This window comes from Euphorbia lathyris, chromosome 8 (genome assembly GCF_963576675.1).
Source record: "Euphorbia lathyris chromosome 8, ddEupLath1.1, whole genome shotgun sequence".
Classification (NCBI taxonomy): Eukaryota; Viridiplantae; Streptophyta; class Magnoliopsida; order Malpighiales; family Euphorbiaceae; genus Euphorbia; species Euphorbia lathyris.
In genome coordinates this window covers 77165521-77178724 of record NC_088917.1, presented here as the reverse complement: position 1 = coordinate 77178724, position 13204 = coordinate 77165521, and the positions used below count along the sequence as shown (strand labels likewise).

At 35.4% G+C, this 13204-nt stretch overlaps 1 protein-coding gene across 1 annotated transcript; it reads right to left on the bottom strand.

Annotated features, from left to right (window-relative positions):
- Positions 1 to 372: 372 nt before the first annotated feature.
- On the bottom strand, positions 373 to 12828 carry LOC136202638 (uncharacterized). The gene is made up of 8 exons (XM_065993386.1): positions 7291 to 12828; positions 6845 to 7213; positions 6155 to 6640; positions 4439 to 5242; positions 3702 to 4364; positions 2253 to 3089; positions 806 to 1527; positions 373 to 537 (listed from the first exon to the last, which is right to left on the bottom strand). The coding sequence occupies exons 1-8, from the start codon at positions 10024 to 10026 to the stop codon at positions 519 to 521; spliced, it is 6636 nt and encodes a 2211-aa protein (XP_065849458.1). The 5' UTR covers positions 10027 to 12828; the 3' UTR covers positions 373 to 518.
- Positions 12829 to 13204: the final 376 nt, after the last annotated feature.

The following is a 13204-nucleotide window of genomic DNA, read 5'->3' as shown; positions in this document are numbered from 1 at the left end:
CATTTTGCAATCCTTCACATCCATTCTTTTGAGCTGCACAAGACTCCTAGCTGTTGAAGTTGTAATGAGATTTATCAGCCCATCACACTTTGCCACTTCTAAAATTGTTAAATTTTGAAATGCCACAGCGGAAGGCACTAGAATCTCCAATCTGTTGCATTCAACTACTTCTAAATCTTCCAAATTCTGAAACAAGGGGACTAGATGGGAATCATCTTGGACTAGATACTTGAGCTTTGGCAGATTTGATAGCTTCAATTTCTTCAACAATGCAAGTGACATTCCATCTTTGCTCTCGAGAAAGCTCAATTTTTGAAGGTGTATTTCTTCAATTAAAGCATCACTTAAAGCAAGCTGCTCCAATTCGGGAAAATGTTGAAGGAAATTAGATGGAAAAATTGCATGTTCTCCACCTTGGAAGCCTGTTAACTCAATGCGCTTCAGTCTGTGTAGGAATTCGAGTTGATCGTCGTCATACAATATACCCTTCAAGCTGTTCCATTCTACTTTCAATTCTTCTAGTCCTGGAACTGCAATCTGGGAAAACAAAAGACAAAAATATATTTAACAAAAATATACTATTTTAGAGTTTGTTATCTGCACCAGTATATTTCAGTTCTTGGTCATGTACAAGAGCATCCTTGATAAATTTTAGCATCGGCTCAATTGAAAGATTATCCTTAAATTTGGCCATAATTGGGCTTATGTTTCAGATGGGTGACATAACTTTAGACTTTTTTACTTATTCTCCTAATAAAATATAAGAGACAAGTGAAAGAAAAAACAAATCTTCAAGAAAACTAACCTTATTGCCCAGAAACATGATCTCATTGCTAATTGATTCTTGTCGGTTTGGAATTGCTGAAGAAATAATTCCATATTTGGACATTCAACTACTTCAATCATTTTCAAGGATGGACATTCTAGAAACCCACTTGCAGAATAAAAACCCGACAATTTAGTCAAATATTGTAGATTCATCGACTCCAAAGATGGAAAAATTGTTTGATATTCCTGCATTTTTTCCTCCTCTGCTTTTGCAATTATATGTTCCACCAGACTGCAATTTTTTACTTCAACACGTTGAAGGTTTGGAAGAGTTAAAGCCATTGAGAGATTAAATATAAATGTTAAGTTGCCACAATTGTGAACTTTGAGCAGTTGGAGATTTTCGAAACTCAGAATTTGTTGAGGATCCTTGCTCCACACATGGGTCAACTTTGGCAGATCAACTAAGTGCAGTTCATTTAAATTCTCCATTCTCTCGTCAATTCTAAACTCCGTAGCATTTAGTCCTTCCAAATCAAACACTTGTTCGACTAAATCACATTTTTCTACTATCAGCACTTTCAACTTCTTCAAATGTTGAAGTATATGTGATGATATAGCATTTGAGATCATTGGACACTCATCCACCACCAACCTTTCTAACCAGACAAAGTTCTCGAATGCAAATTGGCCACCCCATTTATCTTTCAGTGTAGGAAAAGTTGAGAGTTTGACATCCTCTTCATCTTTGAACCCAACCTTAGAGTTCAAAACAAAACAAAAGTAGTAAATATATGAACTAAGAAACCAAACACAAGCAAAAGGTTCACTTGAGCGTATGTGAATTTCCAAAATACTCTTCATCTCTAGTTATTATTTTAAAAGTACTCTAGATATATATTTACTGATATTTGTGATCATAGTTGTTAAATCGAGATTCGACTCGTGACTCGAAATCTCATTTTGCGAATCGGGACTCGTGAATCGAATCGAATAGTAAGAGTCGGATTAAATTCAAAATGCTATAAAAAAATAAAATATTAACCATATTAACTTTAAATATTAGTTCAAAAATGCGATTTTAATATCTAAATAGAAATTATATCAAGTTATAAAAGAAAGTAGAGACAAAATTTGTAAAGTGAGAGTCATCTGATTGGAACTATTTGTGTTTCATAACTTCTGTACGTTTTTTTTTTGTTTTTGTAAAGTGAATAGTCATTTTCTTCTGCTGCTGTAAGTTTTTAAGTTGTTAAAAATTGAATTTGTTTTCTAAATGGTAGCCTGAATCAGCCGACTCGGATGACTCGATGAATCGGCCGAATCGGTGGTGACTCGGCCGATTCATGAAGCTTCTGAGTCGTACCATAGATACGACTCGAATTCTTCATGAATCGAATCGTACGAATCGACTCGCGACTCGTACGATTCTAACAACTATGTGATTATTATTCACTGTCAGGGTCTAATGACTAGCTACTTACCATTTTCTTGTATATTTGTTCAATGGTTTCGTTGAGGTTTCCTTCCCAATAAAGTTCTTTACTCCATGGGTCATCAATTACACTGTTTAACATCGGTGTGCTTATGTTTCCCATACTCCGTGGACAAAAGACTCTCATGTTGGGGCAGTAACTTAGGACAATTTGCTCCAAACATGGGAATTCAAAAGTGGAATTGCCTAAGGAGAAGCTTCTGAGACTTTGCAGATCAATAAGCTCCATTTTTTTCATTTTGGTGAAAACAATCTCCTCTGTTTCATCATTTCTGTCTTCTACTATTACCATCAACATCTTGCAAGATTCTACTGTTAATCTCTCAAGTTGCACCAAAGTTTTGGCTACTGATGATGATATCAAATTTCTCAATTGATTGCATCCATATGCTTTAAGAGTTGTCAGATTTTGGAAGGATGTAGAGGATGATGCCAAATTAATCAAATTTCCACACGAAATTACTTTCAGGGTCTCGAGATATTGCAATTGAGAATTCTGCCACCATATTTGCTTCAGATGATCAAGATTTATTAGTGTTAAAGCTCTTATTTGTGGAAGTGTAGTCGCAGCTCCTTCCAACGTGGTACTTATGAGTCCTTCAAATTTAAAGAGCTCTTCAACAGATGAATTAAAGAACGCGAGTTCAACACCATTTGGTAATCTTGAAAGGAAATGAAGAAGACCAACATGTGATTTGGTTGTGGCAGAGTAATATCGCAACAGAAGACTTTTAACATTTGAAAAGAAGTCCATGGGCAATTCAAATTGCAGTATTGCTGTGATGGACTTGATGTCTAATGACAACTGTTCCAATTTGGGAAATTCCTGCAATATACAAAATCAACATTAAGTAGTCAAGTCAGACCCAAACTTATACACAGAATATCACAGTGCCCGTCCCTAGGCATGGGTAGAAGGGCCACCTGCCCAAGGTCCAAGCAATGGAGGGCCCAAAATGTAAAAGTATTGAATAATGATATCATCAACGTCATAAGAAAAGTTAAATGGTTTAATAATTTTTATGTACTGAAAGAAATATGTTAGAGTATATTGATATAGACACTATTTTTAGTAATTCTACATCTAGAAATGCTCATAGATAATGCTCAATAAAATGTTCTTTTATAAGAAATTAGATGCTTTTATTAGATCCATGTTAAGTGTGTAATAAAAAGGTTTTTTAAGTAATTTTTATTTTACATAATTGATTTTTTTACTTCATTTATTACTTCCTCCCTTTGCCTTCAGAATCTCAGGATCGCCCTGTTAAATATCATGAAATACTAACAAACATATATATATATATATACACACTATGCTTTAAAAGTCGTCATATTAATTATCATTTTTTATTTCTCTTATATTAATTTGGTAAAAGTAATTCTAATAAAAACAATTAGAAACATATAATTAGATTGAATCGTGTTCTATACTAACCTTATGGCTGCAACAAATAAGATTGTGGTTTTCCTTCCCTTCTCTATCTTCCTTTGTCAATCTTGAAATGAATGATTTGATATTTAGACAGTTTCTTATGCTAATCACCTCCAATGATGGACATTCTAAATCACCACTTCCTGAATAAATACTTGAAAACTTTGGCAAACATTCCACATTGATATATTGTAGTGAATCAAGTATCACTTGGGTTACATCCTCTGCTTCCTCTTCCTTTATTATTGTTTCCATCATCTCACAATTTTTCACTTCTATCATTTGGAGTTGAAAGAGGCATGAAGCCATGGACCAAGTAAATGCATATTCCAACCTGCTACAGTTGTCTATTTTCAGCACTTGCAGTTTGCTGAAGTCCAAAATGCCCCTAGGACCCTTGTTGCATAATTGGCTCAACATGGGTAGATTAGTCAGCTGTATTTCATTTAATTGCGATAGCAATCCAACAGATCTACCTTCAGCAGATAGCTCTTCCAAGTCAAAAACAACTTGTACTGACTCACAATCGCTTACAGTAATCTCTGTCAACCTATTCAAGAAGTGCAGTTGATTGGCTAATATAGCTTTTGAACAAATTGCATTTTTCACCACTTTCAGAGATTCTAGATTTTGGAAGACTCTCCCTTCTTCAAAATGTCCACCAACCTTAATTTCAATACCAAGATATAACATTATTACTAATTAAGGGAAGCAAGAATACAAAAATCATAATTACATACCCATTTTTTTAGTTGACATGCTATAGTGGCATTAAGATTTCCTTCCCACTGTTGTTCATCTTCACATTGTACTCCTCGTAGTTTTGGTGTGCTCAATTCTCCGCCACAAAAAAACTCCATGATAGAGCAACCCTTGACATTTACTTCTTCTAACAATGGGAAACTAAAGTCGTAATTGCCAGAGCAAAAGCTGTTTAGTCTATCTAAACCATCAAGGTTCAAACGTTTCAGCTTATTGAAAATAATATCATCATGCTCTTTGCAATCTGCATCGGTTGCAATAATTTCTTCCATCCCTTCACATTTAAATACTCCTAATTCCATGAGCTGCACCATAGTTTTGGCTGTTGATGCCTTTACCAAGTTTGTCATCTTACTACAACATGACACATTTAGAGTTATTAGATTTTGGAAAGAAACTGAGGATGGTGCTATATTTATCAGATCATGACACGAATAAACATCCAAAGTCTGGAGATACTGAAGGATGGGATTGAGTAATGAGCTTTTCTTCATCATGTGTCTCAAATTGTCAACATATCTCAAATTCAAGTGTTTTAATCTTGGATGATGTTCTTCCTCTCCAATTGCTATCTCATGCAAAGAACAACCATTGAAGACAAGCCTTTCCAAAGAGCAGAGTCGTCTAAGGAAACCAAATAGAAAAGGAATAGATTCTTCTTGGCTAGAGTGTAGGGTAACATTTTTCAGTCTGGAAAACAACTCAACTGAAAAATCACCACTTTGATGTATAGCCCTCAAGCTTTGGTCATCTATTGTCAATTCCTCCAAGTTGGGAATAAACTGACCAAAAATAGAAACCATTTTATCAAGTCAACGTCCATACAAAATTTAATAAAAAATAAATTTGTGCAAACCAAAGTGTATAATTTAAGCTAATTGGTGGATATGCGGGGGATACTTCAGGAATACTTTTCATAATACATTAGTTAAATTGTAGGGGTTTTTCTTAAAACTTTAAAAATATAAGGATTATACAACAAATTAATAGAGTAATATTAACCCATCACCCACTCACCGTTTGAAACATACAGAGATATAAGAAATTGAAAAACCCAACCAAATTGTTCTTAGTTTTCTCTCGAACCCTAACTTCCATCTCCTTTAGGGTTCTGTTTGCATAACTTGTTGTGTTCGACTTCGACTTCTGTTCAACTTCGACGTCAAGTAGTTTTAAGTATTAAATGTTTGCTTTTTATGAATTAATGACTTATTAGTTAATATTATAGATGTTATTTGTCGTTTTATAATGATTTATGAGTGTTATTTTTGGTTTTATAATGACTTTATGAATGTGATTTGTGGTTTATATATTTATGTACCTTTTAAATTTTTCATTACAAATGATATATATATTATTAATTATATATAAAATTTATCGTATTCCCGCCGTACCCATATCTCGTATTTTTTAGAAATGCCGTTTTCCGTACCGGTAGGCATACCCGTGCACGTACCCGTGTCGATGCTTCATAGTTTGTTTGTTTAGAAGAAGAAATAAGTACATCAAAATCTCAATTAACTCGATCTTCATAAAGTGATCTATGGAATTATGGGTTATTATTAGATTATAATTTTGATTTCAAGGTATTTTAAAAGCTCTAGCTTGAATCCTTATGTATTGAGCTAATTATAAGTAAATTGAATATGATATATGTAAAACAAAAAAAAAAAGAAAATTGAGAAATTATATACCTTATCAAGAGAAAACAATGTTTGTTGAAATGGAACAAGGCCATTCCCCTCTTCATTTTCTTGGTGGCAAGAAGAGATTTTGGACCAAAATTTCATAATTTGATGACAACCATATACTTCCAAACGTTTTAAGTTTGGCCACTCAGAGTTATGAGGTCCTTCATACAAACTCCTCATTTTCTCTAAATTAATCAATTGAAGGAAGCTTAATTGACGAAATGCAAAACAAGGGGAGCCTTCTGATCCTTCATCCTTTTCCTTCGCAATAATTACTTCCAAACTTTTGCAGTTATCTATTTCCAGCTTTTGAAGTTTGAAATCTTTACAAGCTATAGATGCTGGAAATACATATTTCAGATTCCTACACCAGGTGACATGAACCCATAGTAGATTTTCAAAAGTGAAAGCTCCACATGGATCGCTACTCCATAAATATTTGAAGTTCATGCCATAGATTTGCATTGTCTCCAGGTTGGAGAAAGTGACCTGCAACACATGTATTTAGATCAATTACTACAATACTAATAATTCCATCAGAATAACTTCTTTTCTAAAAAAATAATAATTTTACTAGATAAAAACAGAATTCAAATGAAATTAAAAAAAAAAACAATTCAAAATAACTATGTTCTCAAAAGAGGGTTAAATCAAGTTAATATTACATTGAAAAGAAGAGAAGCAAAACATCACCATTTCATTGAAGAAGTATTCTTCCTCACTCTCATTACTTGAAAATCTGGACACAAAATTCTTCATTGCATTGCATGTTCTTATCCTCAATTCTCTGAGCAATGGAAATTCAATTGAATAGCCACAGCCGAATTTTTGCAATTTTGGAAGTTCTTTAAGTCGAAGAGAGTCAAGCTTAGGAAACAAAATCATATTGATGCTCTCTATTTCTTCATCTTTCTTACTCTGTATTATCTCTTCCACCGACTCACAACCCATTAAGTCAAACATTTTGAGTTGACTAAGACGTTTCAGCATTGGAGCTGTAAATACATATTTCAAACACTTGCATTCCCACACCTCCAAGCTTGTTAAATTAGGGAAAGAAACCTGCACATCAAATGTTGTGTTTATATATATATATATATGAAAACAAAAATCAAATTCGACTAGAAAAAAGAGCATACCAGTTCATTGAAAAGCAATTCCATTGGTGCAGTTCCCTCTTTTATTTTGCAAAAGCCTGTGAGCTTTGGTAGCTTCTCGAGCTTCAAGGAACTCAATTGATTGAACTCGATCACTTCATTGATGCAATCCTCACCTTCACTTCCTTCACAAACTATAGCCTCCAGGTTTTCACAAAATGCAACATCAATTTCTCGAAGTTGAAGTAAACATTTGGCCGATGAAAATGAAAAGAGGCTCTTCAATTTATCACAACGTTCCATTTTTAGGATTCGTAATTCACCAAAACACCCCATCTCTAGTTGACCATGACACATCTTCTCCAAGCACATTAATCTTCTCAGATACAACGACTCTAAGATGGGAAAGGCATGACAATAAGGCTGCATTGTCGACTTGATCAGATGTTGAATACTAGAATCATATTCAATGCGTAGATGCTTCAATTGCGGAAAGCCTTCTCGATCTAGATCATACAATAAACTCTCAATTCCCATTGCTTCAGATAAAGATAGATCTTGAATCCCTCTCAACAACACTTCAATCCCATCCTCCAAATGAATACCTGCATCTAGCTTTAGCTTTAGCTTTCTTGATCTTTCATCGTTCCCTTCCCAGTTACCCCATCGATCACCTATGGATATTTTATAACTTCTCAACCCATCAAAGAACCTGCAACCTTGTGGTATCGACTTAGAATTTACAATTTGTATTTCTAAAGTTGAAAGGTTAGGCAAACTCTCTAACTCCACAAGTCTCGCATTACCATTGGCATTCCATCGAACAAAACTGTTAAGCATGTAAAGTTCTTCTAACGAGCTCAGTTTTGATAACACATTTTCAGGAATTACTTGGAGATTGGAGCAATTTCTCAAATCTAATTGCTTCAGTTGAGTCAATGCCTCTATTTCTTTAGGCAATTCAACAATGTCCGAGTCTGCAAAACTAAGCAACTCTAGTTGCTTCATCTTTCCAATGGTAGCTACATTATCCAACCGGCATTTATGCAAACACAATGCCTGAAGCTTTGCAAGTGAACCAATTGATGAAGGAAGAGGCACCAGACGCATACCGGAAAAATGAACAACCTTCAAGTTTTGGATTCTTTCAAAAAAAGAATGGGGCACTTTTAGACAAAGATCTTCTGTGAAAAGTAAAAATAATTCTGCCTCTGGACAATTCAGGTCTACAGGAAGCTCGCGGGCATCAGAATACGGAAGAGATATTCTGGTGCAGTCTTGGTTTGGCCAGTCCCTTAATCTAACCTCACCTATACCAATAAAAGCATGTTGCACTCTAGATGCAATTGAAAGAGCAGTATCACGAACAACATCATGCATTTTGACAAATCCAACCATGTCTCCATCCAGCAACAAACTCTTAGCTTTAAGTTTATTGATCAAGGTTAGCACTTTGTCCCTTCCGCCTTCAATTGTACGAATGTGCTTAAATAAACCCAACCCCATACTGTGAATCAACAAGTACTGGATCCGGATATTAGATTGCCCAAACAGAGCACAAAGCAAGAAAAATGACTTCATTTCCTCTCCTGGTAGACTCTCAAAGCTGGACTCAAGGACTTTGTACACTCTTCCATATATTTCTTCATCGCCAAAGGTAGACAGCTGACTTAGCTTATCATTCCATTCATAAGAATCTTTATTCTGTAAATCCGTGGCAACTAGTTGAATCAAAAGAGGTAACCCTGCACATTTTTTTGCAATTTTAGTTGCTATGGCATGGAATTTTGCATCTTTAGCCTCGGCTACAGACATTTCAAACAACTTCCACGTCTCTTCCTCTTTTAGAGCTTCAAGTGAGAATAGTTTTTGTGCACGCATCTCACTAGATAATAGATCCATGTTCCTTGAGGTAAGTATTATTTTGCAACCCTTAGATGCATCCCCATAAGGAATTCCGATAGCATTCAAATCAAGCTTTTGCCACAGATCATCAAGAATGACGAGTACTTTGGAGTTCTCCAACCTATTACGAAGTCGACTTGCTCTCCCGGGGAGTTCCTCAACATCAAATTTCAGGCCTAAGAAATCGGAAATCTCTGCCTGAATCCTTCTCAATTCTGGTGTCTGAGAAACAGTAACCACTACCACAGTCTCAAACAGCGCCTCTGCTAGTGCTTTTCCTTGGACCTCCTTTGCTAGTGTGGTTTTACCGATGCCTCCCATACCATAGACCCCTAACATATTCAGAGTAGGATCTCTCAAAGCATCCATAATTTGGTTGAGTATCAACACCCTTGAAGGCAGGGCTTCGCGGCTGTACACAGAAGGCTCGAGTATCGGTTTCGGAGGGAGCGGGAAGGAAACTGGATCTAGTTCTTTTTCATTTAGAAGCTTCTCGATCCCTGAAGCTTTCTTGTCTGCTTTCTTGCTCAGCTGATAGCGAGTCTTCAAGTTGGGACATAATCCAAGCAAGCACTTTTTCTTGGCTTCTTCTTTCTGTTGCACAAGTTGTTCGGCATCTCCAATAGCGCTACCCGCACTGCTCAGCCAGTTGGTAACATTTTCAAAGATCTCTTCCCTGTTTCGAGTAGCATGATCAACAGAGTGCTGCAACCTGTCTTTCTTGTTCTTCAATTGCTCAACCTGGCCTTGGAGAGTCTGGACTTTGCTGTTGCACTTGAAAGCATAGCCAATGTGTCGTGCGGTAGGCGTAACAATGTACTGTTTGATGGGATCTGTAATTAAGTTGCCCAAAAATGAAAGAATGCAATCCATGATAGAAAGTGAATAGAGAAGAGAGAAAGAGAAGTAGATGATTTGGAAGATAGAAAAGGAAGAAAGTGAATACAGAAGAGAGAGAGAGAAGTAGATGATTTGGAAGATAGAAAGGGAAGAAAGTAGTAGAAATGATCACACTGGCTAACAAATGTTAATGAACGCACAAGAAAGACTTTCTTTTTTTTTTGGTTGCACACAAAGAATGGAATCCAGAACCATTTTATCTATCAAAAGAGACACTGAATACAGAAGAGAGAGAGAAGTAAAGTGAATACAGAAAGACTACTGGGTAACAAATGGTAACAAATGATAATGAAGACTACTGGGAGAGGAAACTGAAGACTACTGGGTAACAAATGGTAATGAACACAGAAAGAAGAGCTTTTCACTCCAATTAAAACTCTCTTCTCTTTGTTTCAGTAGCATACATGTTAACTCACGAAGATATTAAAAAAAAAATCAATTACTTCTAAAATATCATATTTATCTTTTATTTTTATTTTTTTGTAATATCTTTTAAATTTATTTAAAATAATCTATTCATGATTTAAAAAGAGGGCGAGCCTTGGCGCAACGGTAAAATGTTATTGTCGTGTGACCAGAGATCACAGGTTCGAGTCTTAGGAGCGGCCTCTTGCCAATTAAATTGACAAGGAAAGGCTTGCCCCCAATACACCCTTGTGGTGGGACCCCTCCCCGGACCCTCGCTCAGCGGGGACGCGTAATGCGACCGGGCCGCCCTTTTTTTTTATTATTCATATGATTTAAAAAAAAAAAATTTTGAAATGGCGTATACATTAAATAAGTTAATGAGAAAATAGATCACTTTTAAAAATATTATAGGACTAGTAGTATCTTTCATAAAGTCAAGTACTAAATAGAACTTTTTCTATATACACGGACTTTTTTTTTTTAAACGAGTACTACTAAGCCGATAATAGAATACAGGCTTAATACACATTTTCCCCGAACTTGCTTGATTGGCCTCTCAACCTTCAAAGTATTCTTGATATCTCCTTCAATTTGTTTAAAATATCTAATAGTCTCTTCAATTTGTTTAAAATGCAATCAACTCATCACTCGGTTACAAAAAAAAAAAATATATGTTACATACACATATCTAACATCAGAGTATAAATTTTAAAATTGAACGAGTAAAAACTTTTTTTAATAAGTTTTAATCTATTCTCTAAACTATAAATCATGGCTAAATTAATTTGTCGTTTGATAGGCTTGACAATGTATTGTTTGATGGGATCTGTAATTAAATCAACCAAAATGGGAAGAATGAATTCCCAAAACATTTCAACTATCTCCATAAAAACAGAATGGATACCAAACGTAAAGATATCACAGAAAAGCTAATTTGTACTGTAAATAAATAATTGAGACTGTGGTCCTTATGTGCGAACATATTTCTGCTTTATTGACTTGATTTTCTTTTTTGAAGAATGCTTTATTGACTTTTTTTTTTTTTGGAAGACTGAAGAGTTCCCTATTACGATTGGAGTGCATCAAGGTTCTGCGCTAAGCCCGTTTCTTTTTGCCATCATTATGGATGAACTAACGAGTTCACTTCAAGATGGTATATCATGGTGCATGTTGTTTGCAGATGATATTATGTTGGTTGATGAGACGAAAAAAGGCGTGGAGAGGAAGTTGGAACTATGGAGACAAACTTTAGAATCTAGAGGCTTTAAGTTGAGCCGAAGTAAGACAAAATATTTAGAGTGTAAGTTTAGCGACGATAAGAGTAGGGAGGCAGGGACAATCACCCTATATGGGAGAGTTGTTCAAGCATCGGATTGCTGCCGGTATTTAGGATCTATTATCCAAACGGATGGAGAAGTAGATGGAGATGTTGCTCATAGGATTAAATCGGGGTGGGCGAAGTGGAAGACTGCTACGGGTTTCCTTTGTGACCTCGGCATGCCTAATAGATTGAAGGAAAAATTCTACCGTACAGCAATCAGACCATCATTTGTTATATGGTACGAAGTGTTGGGCAGTGAAACACCATCACATTCATAAGATGTCAGTGACAGAGATGCGTATTTGAGACGGATGTGTGGTCATACGAAAAAGGATCGGGTGAGTAATGAAATAATTAGAACAAAAGTAGGGGTTAAAACTATTGAGAATAAAATGAGGGAAAACCGACTAAGGTGGTTTGGCCATGTAAGACGCGCTTGATGCGTCGGTTAGGAGGACTGAAGAGTGACAAAGGGATGTAGTGGTGAGGGGTAGGGGAAGATCTAAGCAAACTTGGAGGAGGGTGATCGAGAGTGATATGAGTTTATTGGGGATTGAGGAAAATATGGTAGTGGATAGGACATAATGGAGGGAGAGAATTTGTGTCGCTAACACGACTTGATTTCACGGTTTTATATGATGGTTCATGTTAGCCGACCCCGAATCATTTCGGAACTAAGGCTTTGTTGTTGTTGTTGAGAAAAAAAAGGAATATATTATTAACTGTTGTCAGCAAGAACAAGATAAACTAGGAAAGGAGGGCAGTTCTGCCATTCCTCACGAACAGACTCAGAATTACTCATATACAAACACATATGTATTATTTCAATTGTATCTTATGTCGGCTACACCATCAAAAATATATATAGTCATTTTATATTTTTATTAGTACTATATATTTTGGATTTATACGATATCTCATTAGCTCTTTAAACTTGCTCAAAATGTTATAAATTCCTAAATCTATAAAAAACACTATAAAAATGTACAAAACAAAATTAGATTGTTTGAAAGACTTAGAATCATGAATTAGACATTTATCTTTTAAGTTTTGAATTTTTTTTACAGATTTATATAAATTGATACGTATATCACTTTAAACAAGTTTATGAGGTCAATGTAAGCAATGTCAGAGAGGCAATAGGCCAATTTAAACAAATACAGATGACCAACAGATTATTTTAAGCCAATTGAGGAGCTATCGGAACACCATGTAACTTCAGGAGATCAATCAAGTTTTTTGGACAAGTTCGGGAAGCTTTTGATGTATAAAACCATTATTAAATCACAGAGCATGGTTACAATGTCTGATTAAGTTTGATCATGATTGCAGCATGATTTGGTCAAGTCAGACTTCTTTTTATGGAAACGCAGTATTTACACCCTTAAACTTGATACATTTTTATGGAAACGCCTGTTTTAG

Excerpts from the sequence above, each read along its gene's own strand:
- LOC136202638 (XM_065993386.1), bottom strand. The coding sequence starts at position 10,026 with ATGGATTGCATTCTTTCATTTTTGGGCAACTTAATTACAGATCCCATC. Across the intron at positions 5,243-6,154 it reads CATTGTTTTCTCTTGATAAG|TTTATTCCCAACTTGGAGGA; the intron begins GTATATAATTTC and ends ATTTTTGGTCAG. Across the intron at positions 3,090-3,701 it reads TTATTTGTTGCAGCCATAAG|GAATTTCCCAAATTGGAACA; the intron begins GTTAGTATAGAA and ends TGTATATTGCAG.